Source organism: Pristiophorus japonicus, chromosome 6 (genome assembly GCF_044704955.1).
Source record: "Pristiophorus japonicus isolate sPriJap1 chromosome 6, sPriJap1.hap1, whole genome shotgun sequence".
NCBI lineage: Eukaryota > Metazoa > Chordata > Chondrichthyes > Pristiophoridae > Pristiophorus > Pristiophorus japonicus.
Window position 1 is genome coordinate 259,611,343 of NC_091982.1, and position 17,943 is coordinate 259,629,285.

Below are 17,943 nucleotides of genomic sequence, written 5' to 3' on the forward strand. Positions count from 1 at the left end.
CATGGGATGGGGTGAGGATTTGCACGAGGGCCGTATCCATTCATTAGAAATGTGCATTTTTCTAAAGGAGAGCCGTGGAGCAGTCTCCAGCTGTAGCGCCGATGGCATGTCGTCCAATCGTGAATTACTCAAGATGGTTTCTGTGCCTTCCTTCGTTTGCAACAATCTCACTTGCAATTTGACAGGAAACTAGTCTCTGCTTGCATTGGAATACTCAGGAATATGACCATTTCATCCCTACTTTGTACAGTGAATTGAAGTCCTGTGTCTATCACTCACTTAATGTGTGATACTCTCAGCTTCTGATATCTACAATACCTGGCTCCCTTCTCTGTCTTTTCAGTGGGGCAGCTCTCTGCACTAACCAGGCTATAGTTGCTTTTTGACACATTCTGGCCTGCACTAAATCTGTTCAACCTCTTCAGAATTTCAACTCTAATAATGCCAAGTACCATGCCATTCTGAGTATACTCAATCTAATAATAAAACATTAAAATTCTCCCGAATGAAAACATAAGAACATAAGATTTCGGAACAGGAGTAGGCCATCTAGCCCCTCGAGCCTGCTCCGCCATTCAACAAGATCATGGCTGATCTGGCCGTGGACTCAGCTCCACTTACCCGCCCGCTCCCCGTAACCCTTAATTCCCTTATTGGTTAAAAATCTATCTATCTGTGACTTGAATACATTCAATGAGCTAGCCTCAACTGCTTCCTTGGGCAGAGAATTCCACAGATTCATAACCCTCTGGGAGAAGAAATTCCTTCTCAACTCGGTTTTAAATTGGCTCCCCCGGATTTTGAAGGCTGTGCCCCCTAGTTCTTGTCTCCCCGACCAGTGGAAACAACTTCTCTGCCTCTATCTTGTCTATCCCTTTCATTATTTTAAATGTTTCTATAAGATCACCCCTCATCCTTCTGAACTCCAACGAGTAAAGACCCGGTCTGCTCAATCTATCATCATAAGGTAACCCCCTCATCTCCGGAATCAGCCAAGTGAATCGTCTCTGTACCCCCTCAAAAGCTAGTATATTCTTCCTTAAGTAAGGTGACCAAAAATATCTTAATACACTTAAATATTACCACTGGCTGCTGATATAATGAAACTCCTCATAGTGAAACAGGGACAGAGGAAAGTGTGTTTTGTACTAAATTGACAGCTCGGAAAATAAAATTCAGCTCCAATTTTTGTACTTATAAGTGAAATAAACATGATCTGTTGATAAGAATTGAAACGTGTCTTTTAGTTATTTGAGAATATTTAAACAGTGAATTCAACTGACTTTAATAATCATGTTTTGGACGATTCCGTCGCATTAATATGCTGTTGGAAACAATTTTAACCTGTACATAAAGTCAGCGATCATGTGAAGTCATATCACACAGAGTACACATGTTGCACATGGTTTATATCATAGAGACATAGTGATTAGGCTGAATGCCTGGCCTCCATATTCACATGGGCTGACTCCCATGATTAATCTTCTCCGTTCTGCTGCTTTCCTTTAACTTTGCCTTCACAAACTGTTGGATAAATCATCTATTTTTTTTTTATTGCAAAAAGATCATTTCCTGTCTTTTGTACCAAGTCCAATCTGTAAACCAATTATTGTAATTGTTTCTGTGGTTGGGAGAGAAAGACTGATGTTGTGGAGATGCACGATTGGTCTGGTGTTTCGAGACTGACAAAAAAACACGTCTTGGATTGTAATCAGTGAATCATTTGTCCTCGTGGTTTCAGACGATTTACCAAATCGTGCTTTTCCTGCAGAATTGAGGCATCTGATAACTGCTGATGTCACTGTGATTTCTGTAAGCTGCACCACACTCTGCTGGCCCTATGCCCTGGGCTATTTGGGTTAGATCTCACCGGAAAGTATATTTATATCCAAGTATAAATGGTCAGTGGAATTTCCCCATTGCTCCTCAACATTCGCCCTTCCCTTTTTAAAAATGAAGTCATTCATAATGTTACATGTAAGGCCCTGGTTTTACTTCTTGTACCCTTTTTGCTTTCATTACAAGAACACAAGAACTTCTCAACATGAGTATATGAAGTGCACATGTGGAGATGTTGTGAGGACAGGATCACGGATAAATAATTTTCATTTGGGTAACTGTATCCACAGCAAGGAGTTGTCACCTTCAGGAGAGGAGGGAAGGGGGAAAAATTGCCATGGAAAATTGTCAATGGCAAAAAAGGATAGATTAAGCAACAATGGATTTTAGATTTTGTGAAATAAAGAAAGAAAGACTTGCATTTATATATTTACATGCACGACCACTGGACGTCTCAAAGCTCTTTACAGCCAATGAAGTACTTTTGGAGTGTAGTCACTGTTATAATGTGGGAAACGCGGCAGCCAACTTGCGCACAGCAAGCTCCCACAAACAGCAATGTGATAATGACCAGATCATTTTTTTTTGTTATGTTGATTGAGGGATAATTATTAGCCAGGACACCGGGGATAACTCCCTTGCTCTTCTTCGAAATAGTGCCATGGGATCTTTTACAACCACCTGAGATATATGTGAGATAAGTGTGTACCATCTGTTGTCCACCCCAGTGGGGGAGACAATCATATGTGTAACTGTCTGCATGTAGGTGTGTATGTATATGTGTCATAGCTGAGATAGTGAGGAGAGTTTTTAAACTTGTAAGCAACAAATCTCAAGAGGAACCCGTCACCTTGTTACTTTACTGTGTTGCATTACGTCTGTCCTTTTGATTTTCAGTCCATTCGTGCAGGCCAGAAATGTACTTTTGATGTCATCATAGGGAGTCCCTCGGAATCGAGGAAGACTTGCTTCCACTCTAAAAGTGAGTTCTCAGGTGGCTGTACAGTCCAATGCGGGAATTACAGTTTCTGTCACAGGTGAGGCAGACAGTGGTTGAGGGAAGGGGTGGGTGGGGAGCCTGGTTTGCCGCACGCTCCTTCCGCTGTCTGCGCTTGATTTCTGCATGCTCTCGGCGACGAGACTCGAGGTGCTCAGCGTCCTCCTGAATGCTCTTCCTCCATTTTGGGCAGTCTTGGGCCAGGGATTCCCAGGTGCCAGTGGGGATGTTGCACTTTATCAAGAAGGCTTTGAGGGTGTCCTTGAAATGTTTCCTCTGCCCACCTGGGGCTCGCTTGCCGTGTAGGAGTTCCGAGTGGAGTGCTTGCTTTGGGAGTCTTGTGTTGGGCACGCGGATGATGAGGCCCGCCTAACGAGCTGGTCGAGCGTGGCCAGTGCTTCGATGCTGGGGATAATGGCCTGAGCGAGAACACTGATGTTGGTGCATCTATCCTCCCAGTGGATTTGCAGGATCTTGTGGAGACAGCGCTGGTGGTACTTCTCTAGCGCTTTGAGGTGTCTGCTGTATATAGTTCACTTCTCTGAGCCATATAGGAGGGCGGATATCACTACTGCCCTGTAGACCATAAGCTTGGTACCAGATTTTAGGTCCTGGTCTTCAAACACTCTTTTCCTCAGGTGACTGAAGACTGCCCTGGCTCACTGGAGGTGGTGGTGGACCTCGCCATCGATGTCTGCCCTTGCTGATAGTAGGCTCCTGAGGTATGGAAAATGGTCCGTGTTGTCCAAGGCTGCACCATGGGTTTTGATGACCGGGGGGCAGTGCTGTGTGGCGGGGTCAGGTTGTTTAGAGTTACGGATGTTTAGAGTAAGACCATGCTTTCGTATGCCTCGGTGAAGGTGTTGACGATGGCTTGGAGTTTGGCCTCTGTGCACATACGCAAGCACCGTCCGCTTACTGTAGTTCGACGACAGAGGTAGGGATGACCTTGGATCTAGCCTGGAGGTGGCGAAGGTTGAACAGGTTCCCATTGGTTCTATAGTTTAGTTACACTCCAGTGGGGAACTTGTTGAGACTGCGGTGGAGCATTGCAGCAAGGAAGATCGAGAAAAGCGTTGGTGCGATGACTCAGCCCTGCTTGACCCCGGTCCAGACGTGGATTGGGTCTGTGGTGGATCTGTTGGTCAGGATCATGGTTTGCATGTCATCGTGGAGCAGGCGGAGAATGGTGCCAAACTTTTGGGGGCAGCCGAAACAGAGGAGAACGCTTCATAGTCCCTCGTGGTTGACCAGTGTCAAAGGTCTTTGTGAGGTCAAAGATAGTCCAGTACAAGGGTTGATGCTGTTCCCTGCATTTCTCTTGTAGTTGTCACACGGTGACGATCCTGTCTGTTGTGCCCCTTAGTGGACGGAATCCGCATTGCGACTCTGGGAGGAGCTCTTTAGCCACGGGGAGAAGACGATTGTGGAGGATTCTTGCAACGACTTTCCCAGTGGCCGACAGCAGGGAGATTCCTTTGTAGTCCCCTTTCTTGAAGATCGTCACAATTGCGGCATCTCTCAGAACTCCTGGCATGCTCTCCTCCTTCCAGATAAAAGAGATGAGGTCATGCATTCATGCCAGTAGTGCTTCTCTGCCATATTTAGTGCCTTGGCGGGGATTCCATCTGCTCCTGAGGCTTTGTTGTTCTTGAGCTAATGGATGGCCTTTTCTACCTCGCGCAGGGCTGGGGTTTTGCTGAGATCGTGGCGGGTAGAATGCTACGGGATGAAGTCAAGGACACTCGTGTCGAAGGCAGAGTCTCAGTTTAGGAGATCTTCAAAATGCTCCTTTCGTCGGGTCCTGACTGCCTCGGTGTCCTTAATGAGTGCGCCTCTGTTCTTGGCCAGCAGTGGGGTGGGGCCTTGGGTGCTTGGGCCATAGGTCGACGACTGCGTTGAAGAAACCTTGTCGGCCAACTGCTGGATCTCCTGTACTTTCTCCACCCACCAACTATTCTTTAGGTCATGGGTTTTTTGTTGGACCTCGGCCTTCAGCCACCTATAGAGCTGCTTTGCTGGTCTACAGGAATTAAGGGTTATGGGGAGCGGGCGGGTAAGTGGAGCTGAGTCCACGGCCAGATCAGCCATGATCTTGTTGAATGGCGGAGCAGGCTCGAGGGGATAGATGGCCTACTCCTGTTCCTAATTCTTATGTTCTTATGTCCCCAATGGGGTTGCTGTTTTAGATTCAGAAATGCCTTGTGCTTGCGGCTTATTAGCTCCTGGATCTCCTGGTCATTCTCATCAAACCAGTCTTGGTGTTTCCTGGTTGAGTGACCGAGCGTCTCTTCACAGGTGCTGGTTATGGAGGCCTTGAGGGCAGACCAGACGCTATGGGCACTCTGCGTCTCGGGGTCATCAAGGGTCGTCAGGTTGGTAGTGCGGCGCTGGCTGTATAGGGCTTTCTTAACTGGGTCTTTGTGTGCCCCAGCGTTGATTTTTCTGCGGCATTGTTTCTGGTGCCGTCGCTGTTTTGGGGCTATATTAATGTTAATGACGGAACGGATTAGGAGGTGGTTCATCCAGTAGTCATCGGCTCCTTTCATGGCGCGGGCGATGCGCACGTTCTTGCGATCCCCCACTCGGACGTTGACGTAGTCAAGCAGATGCCAGTGCTTGGAGCGAGGGTGCTGCCATGATGCCTTGTACTTATCCCTCTGACGGAACAAGGTGTTGGTGATGACAAGGTCATGTCCTAGCCATTTTGTCAGGAGCAGGGTACTGCTGGAGTTGGTTTGCCCTACCCCCTCTCTGCTGATCACACCTCCCCAGGGGTCTGTGTCCTTACCGACTCTGGCATTGAAGTCACGAAGGAGGATCAGCTTGTAGTCTGTAGGGACTCGGGACAGGGAATGTTCGAAGCTGGAGTAGATTTTCTCCTTGGTCTCCTCTGTTGCGTCGAGTGTCAGGGCGTACGCGCTGATGACTGTGGCGCACTGGTTCTGGGCTAGGGTGAGTCGGAGAGTCATGAGACATTCACTTATCCCGCAGGGGGAGTCTCTGAGACGGCCCACCAGCTCATTCTTGATGTATACTGTTCATCAAGGACCTTCCATTAGGGAAGGTCCACATCTAAGATGATAAAGTAATCAATGTGGTCGTGAAGCAATTGCCTAGGCTGTATGAATGGGACAAATTCAGCAAGAAGGGAACCAGTTTGTGTTATGCAAAGTTCTGGAAAAATGTGTTCATTACTCCAGTCAACTATGTAAGAATTTCAGGACACAAGGTGTGGGCATAGGGGCATGAAGCAGACAAAGGTATAATCCCGCAGTGCACAGTGGAGCTAAGAAGCCTATTAAAAGGCTGTTGCGAATAACTTGAATGTCTGGAAGCTGTAATAAGGTGCTTTCATGTTACTACATGTGTCCCAGGAGAGCAGTAGTCAAATGATTTATCTTGCAATCTGCCATTGTCCTTATGGGAGGCCAGCATCTAAATGGAAGCCCGTGCATTGCAACACGCGTAGCAAGAACATGAAGTGTATCATTGTTTGGCCTTAATTACTACCATTCAGCAGAGTGTCCACTAACCACAGTTTCCTATGCCTATGCAGCAGAAAAATAGACCTGGGACTCCTGCTGCACAACAGACACGTTAACCTGTTCTGCACCTCTGTACATGTGCATTATGGCTGGTTGTTTCCCAGGAGTGTACCAGTGAGTGTGCCCTGACATGTGCGCATAGAAGCATGGAGCCTGTCTTCAGCCAGGCCCGGGAGCCATGGAATCCAATGGCAGCTCACCAGACCCACAACATTGTCAGGATTGCAACCACGTGGGATTCTGGTATTGCGTGCGGCCTACTGTTCTGACTGCTAATCTGTTTCTGGGTTAATAAACAGCTTTTGTGATACTCAACAGTGTCCAGAACTCCAGCCAAACAAAAAGAGAGAGTTGGACTGTGCTCTTCACAAATCGGGCTGTCAAGCTACAGGACTCCTGATACATATGTATATATGTGTGAGTGTTGTGGAGAGAACTGTACAATTGTGAATGCATGTCCCTGCATATTTATATTTATGGATATATTGTACATATTTCTATCTGCATGTGTACCTATATGTTTCTGTGCATATGACCGTGTGAATGTATGCATAAATATTTGTATGTATCCTAACATGAGTATATGAATGCTCATGCACATCTTTTAAGTAGGTACCTATCTTATGTACACATTTGTGTATATATTTGGATATGTGTCTAATTAATATCTATGCATCACAGCGTGAATGCATGCATTAGTTTTGTGTGTGTGTGTGAGAGTGTATGTGTATGTGTGTGTGAGAGAGTGTATATTTGTGTGTGTGTGAGAGAGTATATGTGTGTGTGTGTGTGTGTGTGTGTGTGTGTGAAAGTGTGAATGCTTGTCTCTCTGTGTTGTTATACCCAGCACCTGGTAACAGTTAGTGTGATTTTAATGAATCTTAAGAACACCGAGCTGGAACATGCATTCTCCAAGTATATTGGGTCCTTTGTATTCTCTAAAATGAGAGGCAGTCTAATGATTTCTTGAGTAAAATCCAAACATATGTCTGCAATCATATATAGACTGGTTGTATCTATTTATATAACAAAAACAGGTTACACAGCAACAGAATGATAGCTGTTTATTGTATAAAAAACAGTGGAATTAGTGCCTGATAGAGACCATGGCAGATAGTTTAACTGGTAAATAAATGTGTCAGGAATTGAAGTTTATATTGCTGAAAAAAAAAAGCAATATCCAATAGGAGGAGGAAAAATTAAATAACTGAAACACGTGAAAAATAGTTCCTAATGTGCCTATCGTATTACAGTTATACTGGTAGCCAGACTAACTCGCACAGATACTGCAATTTCAAACTGCAGTTCACCTATAGGACAAAGACATGTATGTGAGAGTTATATACACATATATTATATACATAGTCACAGTCACAGCTGGGCAGGGGCACTTGCTGTTCTTTCAATTTTTATATTTTATCAGTAACATTTCTGTAGTAAATTATATTTTTAAAAATTGTATGGAAAGTAAATAAATAGCAAATTTGTACCTATTCATATATCCAAACAATCACCTTCACCCAACTCAATCAAAGCAGCATTTGCATTTTTACTTGCAACTCACCTGTAAAATAACACAGCGAGATGATATCCATGTTATTTACTCAAAGGTCACTGAGCTTGTTACTTGCTTTAAATCGTATGAAGAATGCCATTGCTAAATCATTCCAGTGGGTTGGAGGGCCATTAAAAACAACAGAAATATTGAAGATCAGAAAACAGAATAGACAGGTTAATGTTTGAGGCGTAGATCCTTCATCAGAATAAAAGTGGACCTATGTGAAAATCGAATGTCTGCGTGTGAGTGAATTACTGGGACGAGTTTTGTGAAAGTTTTGATTTGAGTAATGCTGCTACTGTAATGTTTTGAGCTGAAATATTTTTTTTGACCAGACACCTGCTGGAAGTTGCCACCTAGTGGTGGTTGTTAGCATGACATGTGACATTTAAATCGTTTACCTTTGTTTATTAGAATTATCCAATAGTATGGGGGGAAAAAATTCAATTTTTACAATTACATTTTTATTTAATTAAAGTTCTCCTTTAACTCCATTAATACCAGCTTCCAGCAGTAGTGACCAATACAAGGAATGAGACTGAGCAGCTGCCACATACCATGAAAGGGGCAGAAAGATGATGCTGCAATGTGCTCAACCAGTAGCATCCAACACAACAGGAGCGATACAGTGACTTCTTAATTAGAGAGATCAGAGAGGGGAGTAAGGAACCCCATTTTACAATCTGCAAAAAATAACATTGTGGAGTCATGGGGTAGATTTTCAATTCAGACTTCAACAGAGGAGGTAATTCGGCACATCAGCTTTGTGCTGGTGCTATCTCAATATCAAAGCTATCTACTCAAGTCCAATTTAATTCCTTTTTCATTTTTTTACTTTCCAAGGTCCCTCTTAAATGCCATGATTGATGGCTTCAATAGTCATTTGAGGGGATGCCTTCCATGGTCTCAAACTCTTGCATGAAAAATGTCCTGCAACCTCCCCCTTTATGCTTTATGGACTAATCCTAAATTCATCCATCCTTTTTACTGATCCATTGACCAGTGAAAATAATCTTTCACTCAAACCCTTTCAAAACTTTGCAAAATTTCTATTACATTCCAATTTAACCATTTATGCACTAGTAATACAGTTTTATTTTTTCCAAGTCTCTCATCATAAGTATATCCCGGTAAATGTATGTTGGGCCTTTTCCGTGGCTCCTATATCTTTCTATAACGGGAGCTCCAAAACGGAGCATAGTACTCCAAATGTGACCCAACCAATGTCTTGAACAGGTTCATCATCACCTCACTGTTTGTGTATTCACACCTTGACATCTAAATCGCAATATCCCACTTGCTTTCCTTTTATTCCCCATCTAACAATCCTGCTCCTAAAGGTCTCTGTATCTGTCCCCCTACATTTCTTTGTCCTCCACTTCAGTGAGAATGCTATCATTAAGTTTATATTTCCATTATCTGTTCTTTTTCCCAAAATCCTCATCCACACCCATAAACTGTCTCAGTCTCCTGTATTCTTTCTCAATTCAGCATGTTTTCTAAATTGGTGGCATCAGCAAATTGTAGTCCTTCTGTACCCATTGTCAAATAACTTTTGTACATGGACAAGCCCCATGTTTAAATCATTTATGTATGCTGACACGAGAGGTGCCAACACCGATCCCTGGGACACGCCACTTACTCTGCTTTACCAAAGTAATAGCTATTGGCCCAGATGTTCCAGGGTCTACAGCTACGTATGAGGTGCGTACGTGCCGGTAAATGCCCCACAAGTTCCAGGTTTTAGCACGCAAAACGCATGCGCAAAGGCCGGATCTTGCGGTCTGCCAAACCCGGTAAAAGGGTATCCGTAGGCAGAGAGTTGTCTATTGCCCAACTACTGCCAGCGGAAGAGTTTAAATGAATATAAAACATTTTTTTTCAATTATTTAAACATTAAAACACCTGTAAAATAAGTTATTTCGCCCTTTTAAAACCTTTGAATTTATTTTTCAAAAAATTCAATTTTTGTTTTAAATGTTTACTTAAAATGTATTAATTTAAAATGTGTAATAAAAAAAATATTTATTTGGTATGTAAATGTTTTTTACGTGATCCCCATCAATATGGAATCCCCATGACTAGGGATCCCCTTCTTTCACTGGTTGGGCCAGCCCACATGATCCCAGGGACGCTTGCGAAACGTCTGCGCCCTTGGGATATGTGGGCCTCTACGCAGGTCCATGGGTCCAGGACCATCAGGTAGGTTTGTAGATTTTTTGCCGTTCGGTGGTATCCGCCCGCAGGAAGCCTCTGACCGCAAATTCAGACCCATCGATTTTCTCCTACTCTCAGCTTTCTATCCATTAATCAGTCTTCTATCCACTTTATCTTAATGCCATCTTTTCAAGAAGTCTCTCATATGGCACTTTATCAAATGCTTTTTAAATTTTGAGATATACCATACCTACTGCCTTCCCTTTGGTGTACTCAGTAATCTCCTCAGTGAGATGTCTGAGTGATAGAAGTAGGGTTAAAAGGCAAACCCTTTTTTAAAGGAGCTCTTTTACACCTCAAAAACTACCATCATCAACAGACTTTGTGAACATCTCTTGATAATGATTTGATTGGATAGAATCATCTACATTGAAAGTTGTGCCAGTAATACTGAGACTCGTGATATCAAGTCCTGGAGTGAGAGACCACTCATGCCTTGTTTTTCTCATCCTTCAGAATCAATGGGAGCCACTGTGAGGAGGAGACAGCCCCCGTGACCAGTCAGAAAATTCACGAGCTGAACGATGGAGATGGAGAGGAAGAGGTGCGACTGGAAGAAGAGGAAGCTAAAGGAGGATGTAACATGATGAGAAAGCCAAGCAATGATCCGATTGCTTGTAAACTGGATGGAGGAAACCAAGATGGAATTGAATATGATGAGCCGAGGGAGCCAGAGCAGAACAACAAGGAATCTCCCAGCAGGTTGGTGTATACTGTGAGTGGCACCTGGAACACAGTCCAACAGGACTCTGACTAACCCCCAAACATGCCCTGCTCAAGACCACATTTGTAGGTGCTTCCCTGCCAGCTAACTTAGATACCTTTTGGGTAGGGGGTGTGGGATTGTAAGAAAAACAGACCCCTACTTAACTTACATACAGCAGAAACATATGCCATATTCTAATTAAATATTCAGTTAAATATTTTACAAGCCTTTTGATTTTTTGGCTCACTGTCTTCCTGCTGCCCGGGGAGAACACTCGCTGTTGTTCACTGGCCCCTTGGACTGCGAGATAGAGAAGCCATTGCACGAGGAAATGGCAGCTGCAGAAACGCATACCAGCTCATTTTTAAGATTTCTTATTGCATAAAGCAAGTTATCCTGCGATATTGGGGGATAATTTCAACCTATCCCGCCCGGCAGGAAGCTGACCATTTTACAGCCGGACCTGATTGTACTCCCCATTGACTTCAAAGAAGAGTAAAACCTGTAAAGGTGTAAAGCAGGCAGTGGGCTTGAATCCAAACTTTCCCGCCTGGGGGGAGGGGTGGGGGGTTAGGTTAAAATGAGCCCGTTGTTTCAGCTACAGAACTGCGATTGGAAACTTGGGCAAGGTTTGGACAGTACTCAAGAGTACTGAAGGAGCCTCCATTCTCCACATTGCATCAAGCACACAGCGATGTTCCTTGTAAACTCAAGCTTTTAATATTTAGACACATTCTGGCAAGCAGCTTGCTTAGTTCTGTTCTGGGAGAAAATGTGAAATGCTGTGACTGACGTAATATTACTCGTTATCGTCTGCTCATACATGTTGTACAATTAATGTATTACTTTTTCAAGTTATAAAGAAGATGATATGAGACTTGAAACCAAGAGTAGCCTTTCCGCCCTGGAACACATCCGGCACTTCACAGACACCCTCAACACAAGGAAAGCCGAGAGGAATCAGTTCAGTGAGGCCGATCTCACCAAGTACAGCACTACCCACCTGTCTGAAGACCTGAAGCAGCCCTTGTACAGGAAATCCAAGTCACAGGTGAGACTCGGGGAGCAATAGGGAGTGAGTTCACCTTCACTGGCACAAGTGGGTGGATAATATCATGACATACGTCCGCTGTACTGAAGTGCACCAGGTGCCCACTCCCCAGATGATTAGGCACAGGGGCCTAAGGTTCATAAAGCACATGACTTTCCCAGCATGCCCCACAGTGGGCTTATTGAGCCCCTGATTTGAATGCAAATTGGGCGGCTGTCTAGCTGCACAGCACCCGTTCGGAATGGGCGCTAACGGTGGAGTGAGCACTGGTTGGCCTAATGGCCTTTTCTCACCTTTCATTTTATATGTTCATTTATTAAAAAAAGAATGGGAGCTATTCAAAATTAAATACAGAACACATCCACTTCTCCCTACCTGAAGGATGTTGCACAGATATCATGAAACCTCCGGTACTTACCCCAAGTGGGAGAGTCTTGGCTAAGTGCTGCCAGACCATTCAACCACAATAAATATCCCAGCCAAGTCTGCCGCTGCCTTCACCTGAAGTCCACACACTGCATTTCTAGCAAGATTTGCTGGATAGCAATTAGCAACAGGAACTTGAGCTGATTTTTTTTCCCCCCCCACTCGCTAACCAAGACATACCAACGACACTGGTAGTGTCCCCACTGGGCTGAGATCAGCTCAGATCACAGGCCAAACCGGGGGGGATCGTCCTAGCCTCTGGCTCAGTTATTCACTGGATAAACTCTCTGAGCCATTGGGGAAGCTGACCGACAAAACTTTTCAACTGAATTATCATTTCCCTTTTTGTGACCCCACAAGACCTTATGAACCCCGTACTATGAACTGCCACTCATAACTATAAAAACAGCTGATAATTGGATTTGACTGCAGTACCTTGTGAATTATTTTCTGAAATCTAGTCCACATACCACTACTATCCTTCCCACACATCCAAAAATAATCAACAACAAAAAAGCACCAACTCCTGGATCTGTGCTCCTGTGAAGCACCTTGGGACATTTTACTTTGTTAACTTGCATTTATATAAGCGCCTTTATCATTGTATGCCCCAAACCCACCGATCAGGAGGAGACCCCACCTCTTGAACCCCAGAAGAGACCTAAAAATGAGGGGGGAGGGGGTGCGAGAGAAGAAAATTAAAATGAGCGGCAAAATAATAAGTAAATAAAGTTCACTTAAAATGCATACTGTAGCGATTCAAATAAATGCTATTTGCCTGACTTACACCCCTTTCTTTCTCTTGGTAGGCGTATGCCATGATGCTATCTCTGTCCGACAAGGAACCTATCCATTCCGCATCCCACAATGCTCCCAACATGTGGCACAGCATGCCGAGAGCAGCATCGGAGCCCAGCACCCTCCAGTCCATGAGCCATGTATGACGATTTGCAATAACCGGATGGGACCAAGTCCAGCGTCGTACATAGCATGACATTTTCTGTTTCTTTTACTTTTGCCCTTTCCTTTGTGTCTATTTATAGAGAGAGACTCCTGAGCAGAACGCCTTAGAAATCTGCTGGGTCACCCCAATCGGAATTTTGTGACCTTAAACTGACAGTTTAAAAAAAAAGAATTGTATTTATTCTCCTAGTATTTTGTTTTGCACAGCGAAGGCAGCTGCGTTGTTGTGAGGATCAATGTGACACAAAGTAGTTCGACTAGGAACTGGGAGCTCACGCCTCAATGGCACAAGCGGGCGTCTTCCATTGTACTCACTGGGAGAGGGTTTGACCATTTTCAATGTATTCTAGCACTCGATTTATTGAAAACTAAATCATTTGTATAAAACTCATTTGATGGGGGAGGAGGGGAGATGGGGTGACATTGGCTCTTCCTGTACAAATTGCTATTTGCATTATTTTTGTGTTCTTTTAAGCACAAATCAAGACTCTTTTTATTTTTTTTGTGTTTTTTTTTTGTCGTGTTATTAAAACAATTCAAAGTTCACTTCATGAAATAAAAATGACAGGTTCCTCACTGAAGACCACCAATCTGCTTTCACAAATAAATGTTTTCTTTACCCCAAATTTTTCAAATTAACTTTAATTTTAGACAATCATTTTTTTTATAACTTTTTTTTTAAAGTGTGTGCAGCACTGTGCTATTTATTTGTTTGTTTAGCGATCTCGCACTGTTCATTCCACACATGAGCATACACACATACTCACAGGTGCTTTATATCACAGGTTGAGATCTTTGATTCCGAGTCTGGGTAAGGGTGGGGTGGGGTGGGGTGGGGAGGGGGAGGGGGAGGGGAGGGGGAAAGGCAATGGATATACACGAGTGCCAAATAGTGTTTGAAAAAAAAACAAAAAAAAACATTAATTCAATCGTACGCGTTTTAATGAATCTGCCTAATGAATAGACTTTACTTAGTTTGTTTTGTTTAATACAATGAGCTGATTCGATTGTATAAGCAGTTATGATTCCTTCATTACAGCATGATTCTTCTAATTAGACCTGTACCAGATATTTTAAGCTGTTTGTCTGCTTGTGTGGTGTTTTGTTCCAGTAATCCTATTCAGTGGCAGCAGTTAAGGTATAAATGTGCCAAACTTATGTTTTAAAAAAACGAAAAAAAAATAACAGATTGTATTTCTTTTATTTCGCCTGTTGTGGCGGAGCAGATTGTCTTTTCTTTTGTTTTGTTTATATCTGATTTTGAATAGCCAGCAAGTTGAGGTACTTTCTCTAAATGCTTTGTACAATGTATCTGTTATGCATTTAAATAAAAATATAATGAGAGGAACAGCTAATAAAAATAAAAGCAAACCTGAGGTCTGCTGGTGCATGTGTGCTGGTCACTCTGAGCTTTTCATGTTGATGGAGTCTCCACGCAGCCTGGTAATGCTGGAAAATGAAGGAGAGTGGATCATTACCTGGGATGCAGGCACTGCCGCCTAATCTCCTCCGTTTTCCCCATTCGGGCAGCTGCATACGTTGTGGTAGCCACTGCCTGGGAGAAGGTGGGGGTCTGCTAGTACCAACAACAGCAACCTGTATTTAAATAGCACCTCTAAATGTAGTAAAACATCGCAAGGTGCTTCACAGGAGTGTTAACACACAATTCAACACCAAGCCACTTACGATATTAGGGAAGGTGACCAAAAGTTTGGTTCAGAAGGACGGTTTTAAGGAGCATCTTAAAAGAGGAGAGAGAGGTGTAAAGGTTTAGAAAGGGAATTCTAGAGCTTAGGGCCTTGGCAACGGAAAGCACGGCCACCAATAATGGAACAGTTAAAATCTAATGGGCAGGTTGGCACCCAAGAAGGACAGTGGGCCTTTGTGCACATGTATGTAAAAAAAATGATGCTCCTGGAATTATGCTCCACTCAGACATTCATTGTTTATAAGGTTAGCTGCAGAGAATAAGAACAATGAATGATTTCCCCAACTAGTGGGCTGAATTACCCTCCTCCCGCCAGCAGAGAGTTGGGATGGAACTTCTGGCTGCCACTCTGACCCCATAGCGACCTCTGACTTGCGTTAAGGCTTGTTACTCTTGTCTCTGCCAACAAGGCAAATGCAGGCTAGGCTTCAGCAAGACACACACAAATTGCAAAGTGCTGAAGTACAGAGGGACCCGTGCTTTGTGCATGAAACACAAAGTTAATATGCAGGTACAGCAAGTAATCAGGAAGGCAAATGGAATGTTGGCCTTTATTGCAAGGGAGGATAGAGTATTAAAAGCAGAGAAGTCCTGCTACAACTGTACAGGGTATTGGTGAGGCCACACCTGGAGTACTACGTACAGTTTTGGTCTCCGTATTTAAGGAAGGATATACTTGCATTGGAGGCTGTTCAGAGAAGGTTCACTAGGTTGATTCCGCAGATGAGGGGGTTGATTTATGAAGATAAGTTGGGCCTATACTCATTGGAGGTCAGAAGAGTGAAAGGTGATCTTATCGAAATGTATAAGATAATGAGGGGGCTCGACAAGATGGATGTAGAGAGGATATTTCCGCTCATAGGGGAAACTAAAACTAGGGGACATAGGGCCCAACTTTGCCCAACCCCTTTTGTGCGCTGACTTTGTGCGCTGGAAATGGCGCCAGAAATAAGGGGCCCCATCCTGGCCGCTCCTCCGAGTCCCAGCGTGGCGTGCATTCTGAAGTGGGGGGCAGGGCAACAGGCCTGCCCCGGAAATTAGTGCTGGTACCTACGCGCATGCGCAGTGAAGTTTGCGCGCATGCTCCTGCCCTCCCTGCATGTCCTGCGGGCTGTGAGCAGGACCCGATGCTCGCAGTCCCTATCCCCGGCCAAAGAGACGCCCCGATTTCGCCGCACCCTATCCCCGTCCGAGTGGCCTCCCGCACCGGTCGGCTGGCCCGCTGAATTCCCAGGCGAGGTAGGACTTCGGCTGTATTTTTTATTTATTGGTTGTGCTTGAAAGTTTTGATTGGGCAGTGGGGGGGAAGGAGAAGTGTACGAGGCTGGGGGGAGGAGGAGAGTATTGGGGGGAGGAGGAGAGTTTTGGGGGAAGAGTGTTTTGGGGGGTGGGGGGGATAAAAGAGTGTTTTGTACACCAGCATCTCTCTCTCTGGCTACCCTCCCCCCCCCCCCCCCCGGTGACTTCGTGGTAGGATTTACTTCATATTTATTAGTATTTTAATTGTTTGAGCTTTTCCTTGCAATGTTTGGTGCTTGGTTGTTGAGGTCCTCTCCAGTTCCCTTCCCTCCCCTATCCCTGGCCTAATGTCTACCGAATGTGCGCTGCTTTTTCTTCACTGCCTGCAACGTTTTGCAGAGCTGGCCACATACGCTGACCTAGGTCGATTAGGAGTAAGTTTTCGCTGGCCAAAGTGGCATAAATGGCCAAAACTGGCGTAAGTGTCTGGGAATGCCCCCTTTTGAAAAAAAAAACTGAAAAAATTGAATTTTTTTTACTTACTCCAGAAAAAACAACTTACTCCAAAAAAATTGATGCAAGTCATGGCCAAAGTTAGGCCCATATTCTCAGAATAATTTAAAACTGAGATGAGGAATTTCTTCTCTGAGGGTTGTAAATCTGTGGAATTCTCTGCCCCAGAGAGCTGTGGAGGCTGGGTCATTGGATATATTTAAGGCGCGATAGACTAATTTTTGAGCGATAAGGGAATAAAGGGCTATGGGGAGCGGGCAGAGTCCATGATCAGATCAGCCATGATCTTAGGTGGAGCAGACTCAAGGGGCCAAATGGCCTACTCCTGCTCCTATTTTCTTATGTAGCACCAGAAGAGTGGAAGCTATTTAAAGGGGACAGAACAGGCTTAAAGGCCCGCAGTTAGAATTTATTTTAGGCCTCTGAGCTATAGCCTAAACGCAGGTACGTTTGGGGGCCTGAGGGGAGGAAGCAGTGCCAATTACTGGATAACTCTCCCTCCAACGTGGGCATTGGCGGGCCTTTTTGCTGCTGTCCCAGAACTACTGCCACCAATCTTCTGCCAGTTGATGGATCAGCAGTGCCAATGGCAGAAGACAGGGAACTCGCAAGGCCCTGCTTTCTCCGCCATTATTTACATATAGTGGGATGGGGAATGGGAGGCTGGCAGCCTTGCCCTCTGAGGCAGGAGGAGAAGAATCCAGGTTGGCAATGGGATGCCTCCCCCGTCCAGTTTTCTTCCACAGCCCCAGTTCAATGTCACAGGCAGAATGTTGGAAGGAAATCCAGGCCAATCATTTTCATCCGCCTGCATCGATGTGCTTACATTATGATTGATATGCTTTACTTCTAAAGTCATTTTATTGTTCAGTATCACTATCAGTTCCCTGGAGTCACATTTGCATTGAGTATTTCCTGATCATGATCTAGAGCAGATGTATCTAAACTGTGGCTCACACACAGCCTGCATGCTCTGGCAATCAGGCTCATGAAACACAGTCAGTTCAATTCTATCTCCACTTTTATTTCATATTCACTGGTTTGTTCTGAATGAATTTTGTGGGCCTGAATATTTGGAGAGGATTATTCTTACTTTTGTTGCCTCACTGGTGGTTCTAAATTAAAACACCAAAAAAATAATTAAAGTATCAATTTAAACTATATGGAGAGTACAAAGC

At 44.3% G+C, this 17,943-nt stretch overlaps 1 protein-coding gene across 3 annotated transcripts in view; it reads left to right on the plus strand.

The window, feature by feature from the left end:
* Positions 1 to 13,522, plus strand: part of mecom (MDS1 and EVI1 complex locus) — a 462,101-nt gene extending 448,579 nt beyond the window's left edge. For all 3 annotated transcript variants that reach the window (XM_070882495.1, XM_070882492.1, XM_070882493.1), the window contains 3 exons: positions 10,616 to 10,861; positions 11,721 to 11,916; positions 13,152 to 13,522. In XM_070882495.1, the coding sequence (XP_070738596.1) occupies positions 10,616 to 10,861; positions 11,721 to 11,916; positions 13,152 to 13,286 (577 nt within the window). In that variant the 3' untranslated portion in view covers positions 13,287 to 13,522. The remainder of the gene's footprint in view (positions 1 to 10,615; positions 10,862 to 11,720; positions 11,917 to 13,151) is intronic.
* Positions 13,523 to 17,943: the final 4,421 nt, after the last annotated feature.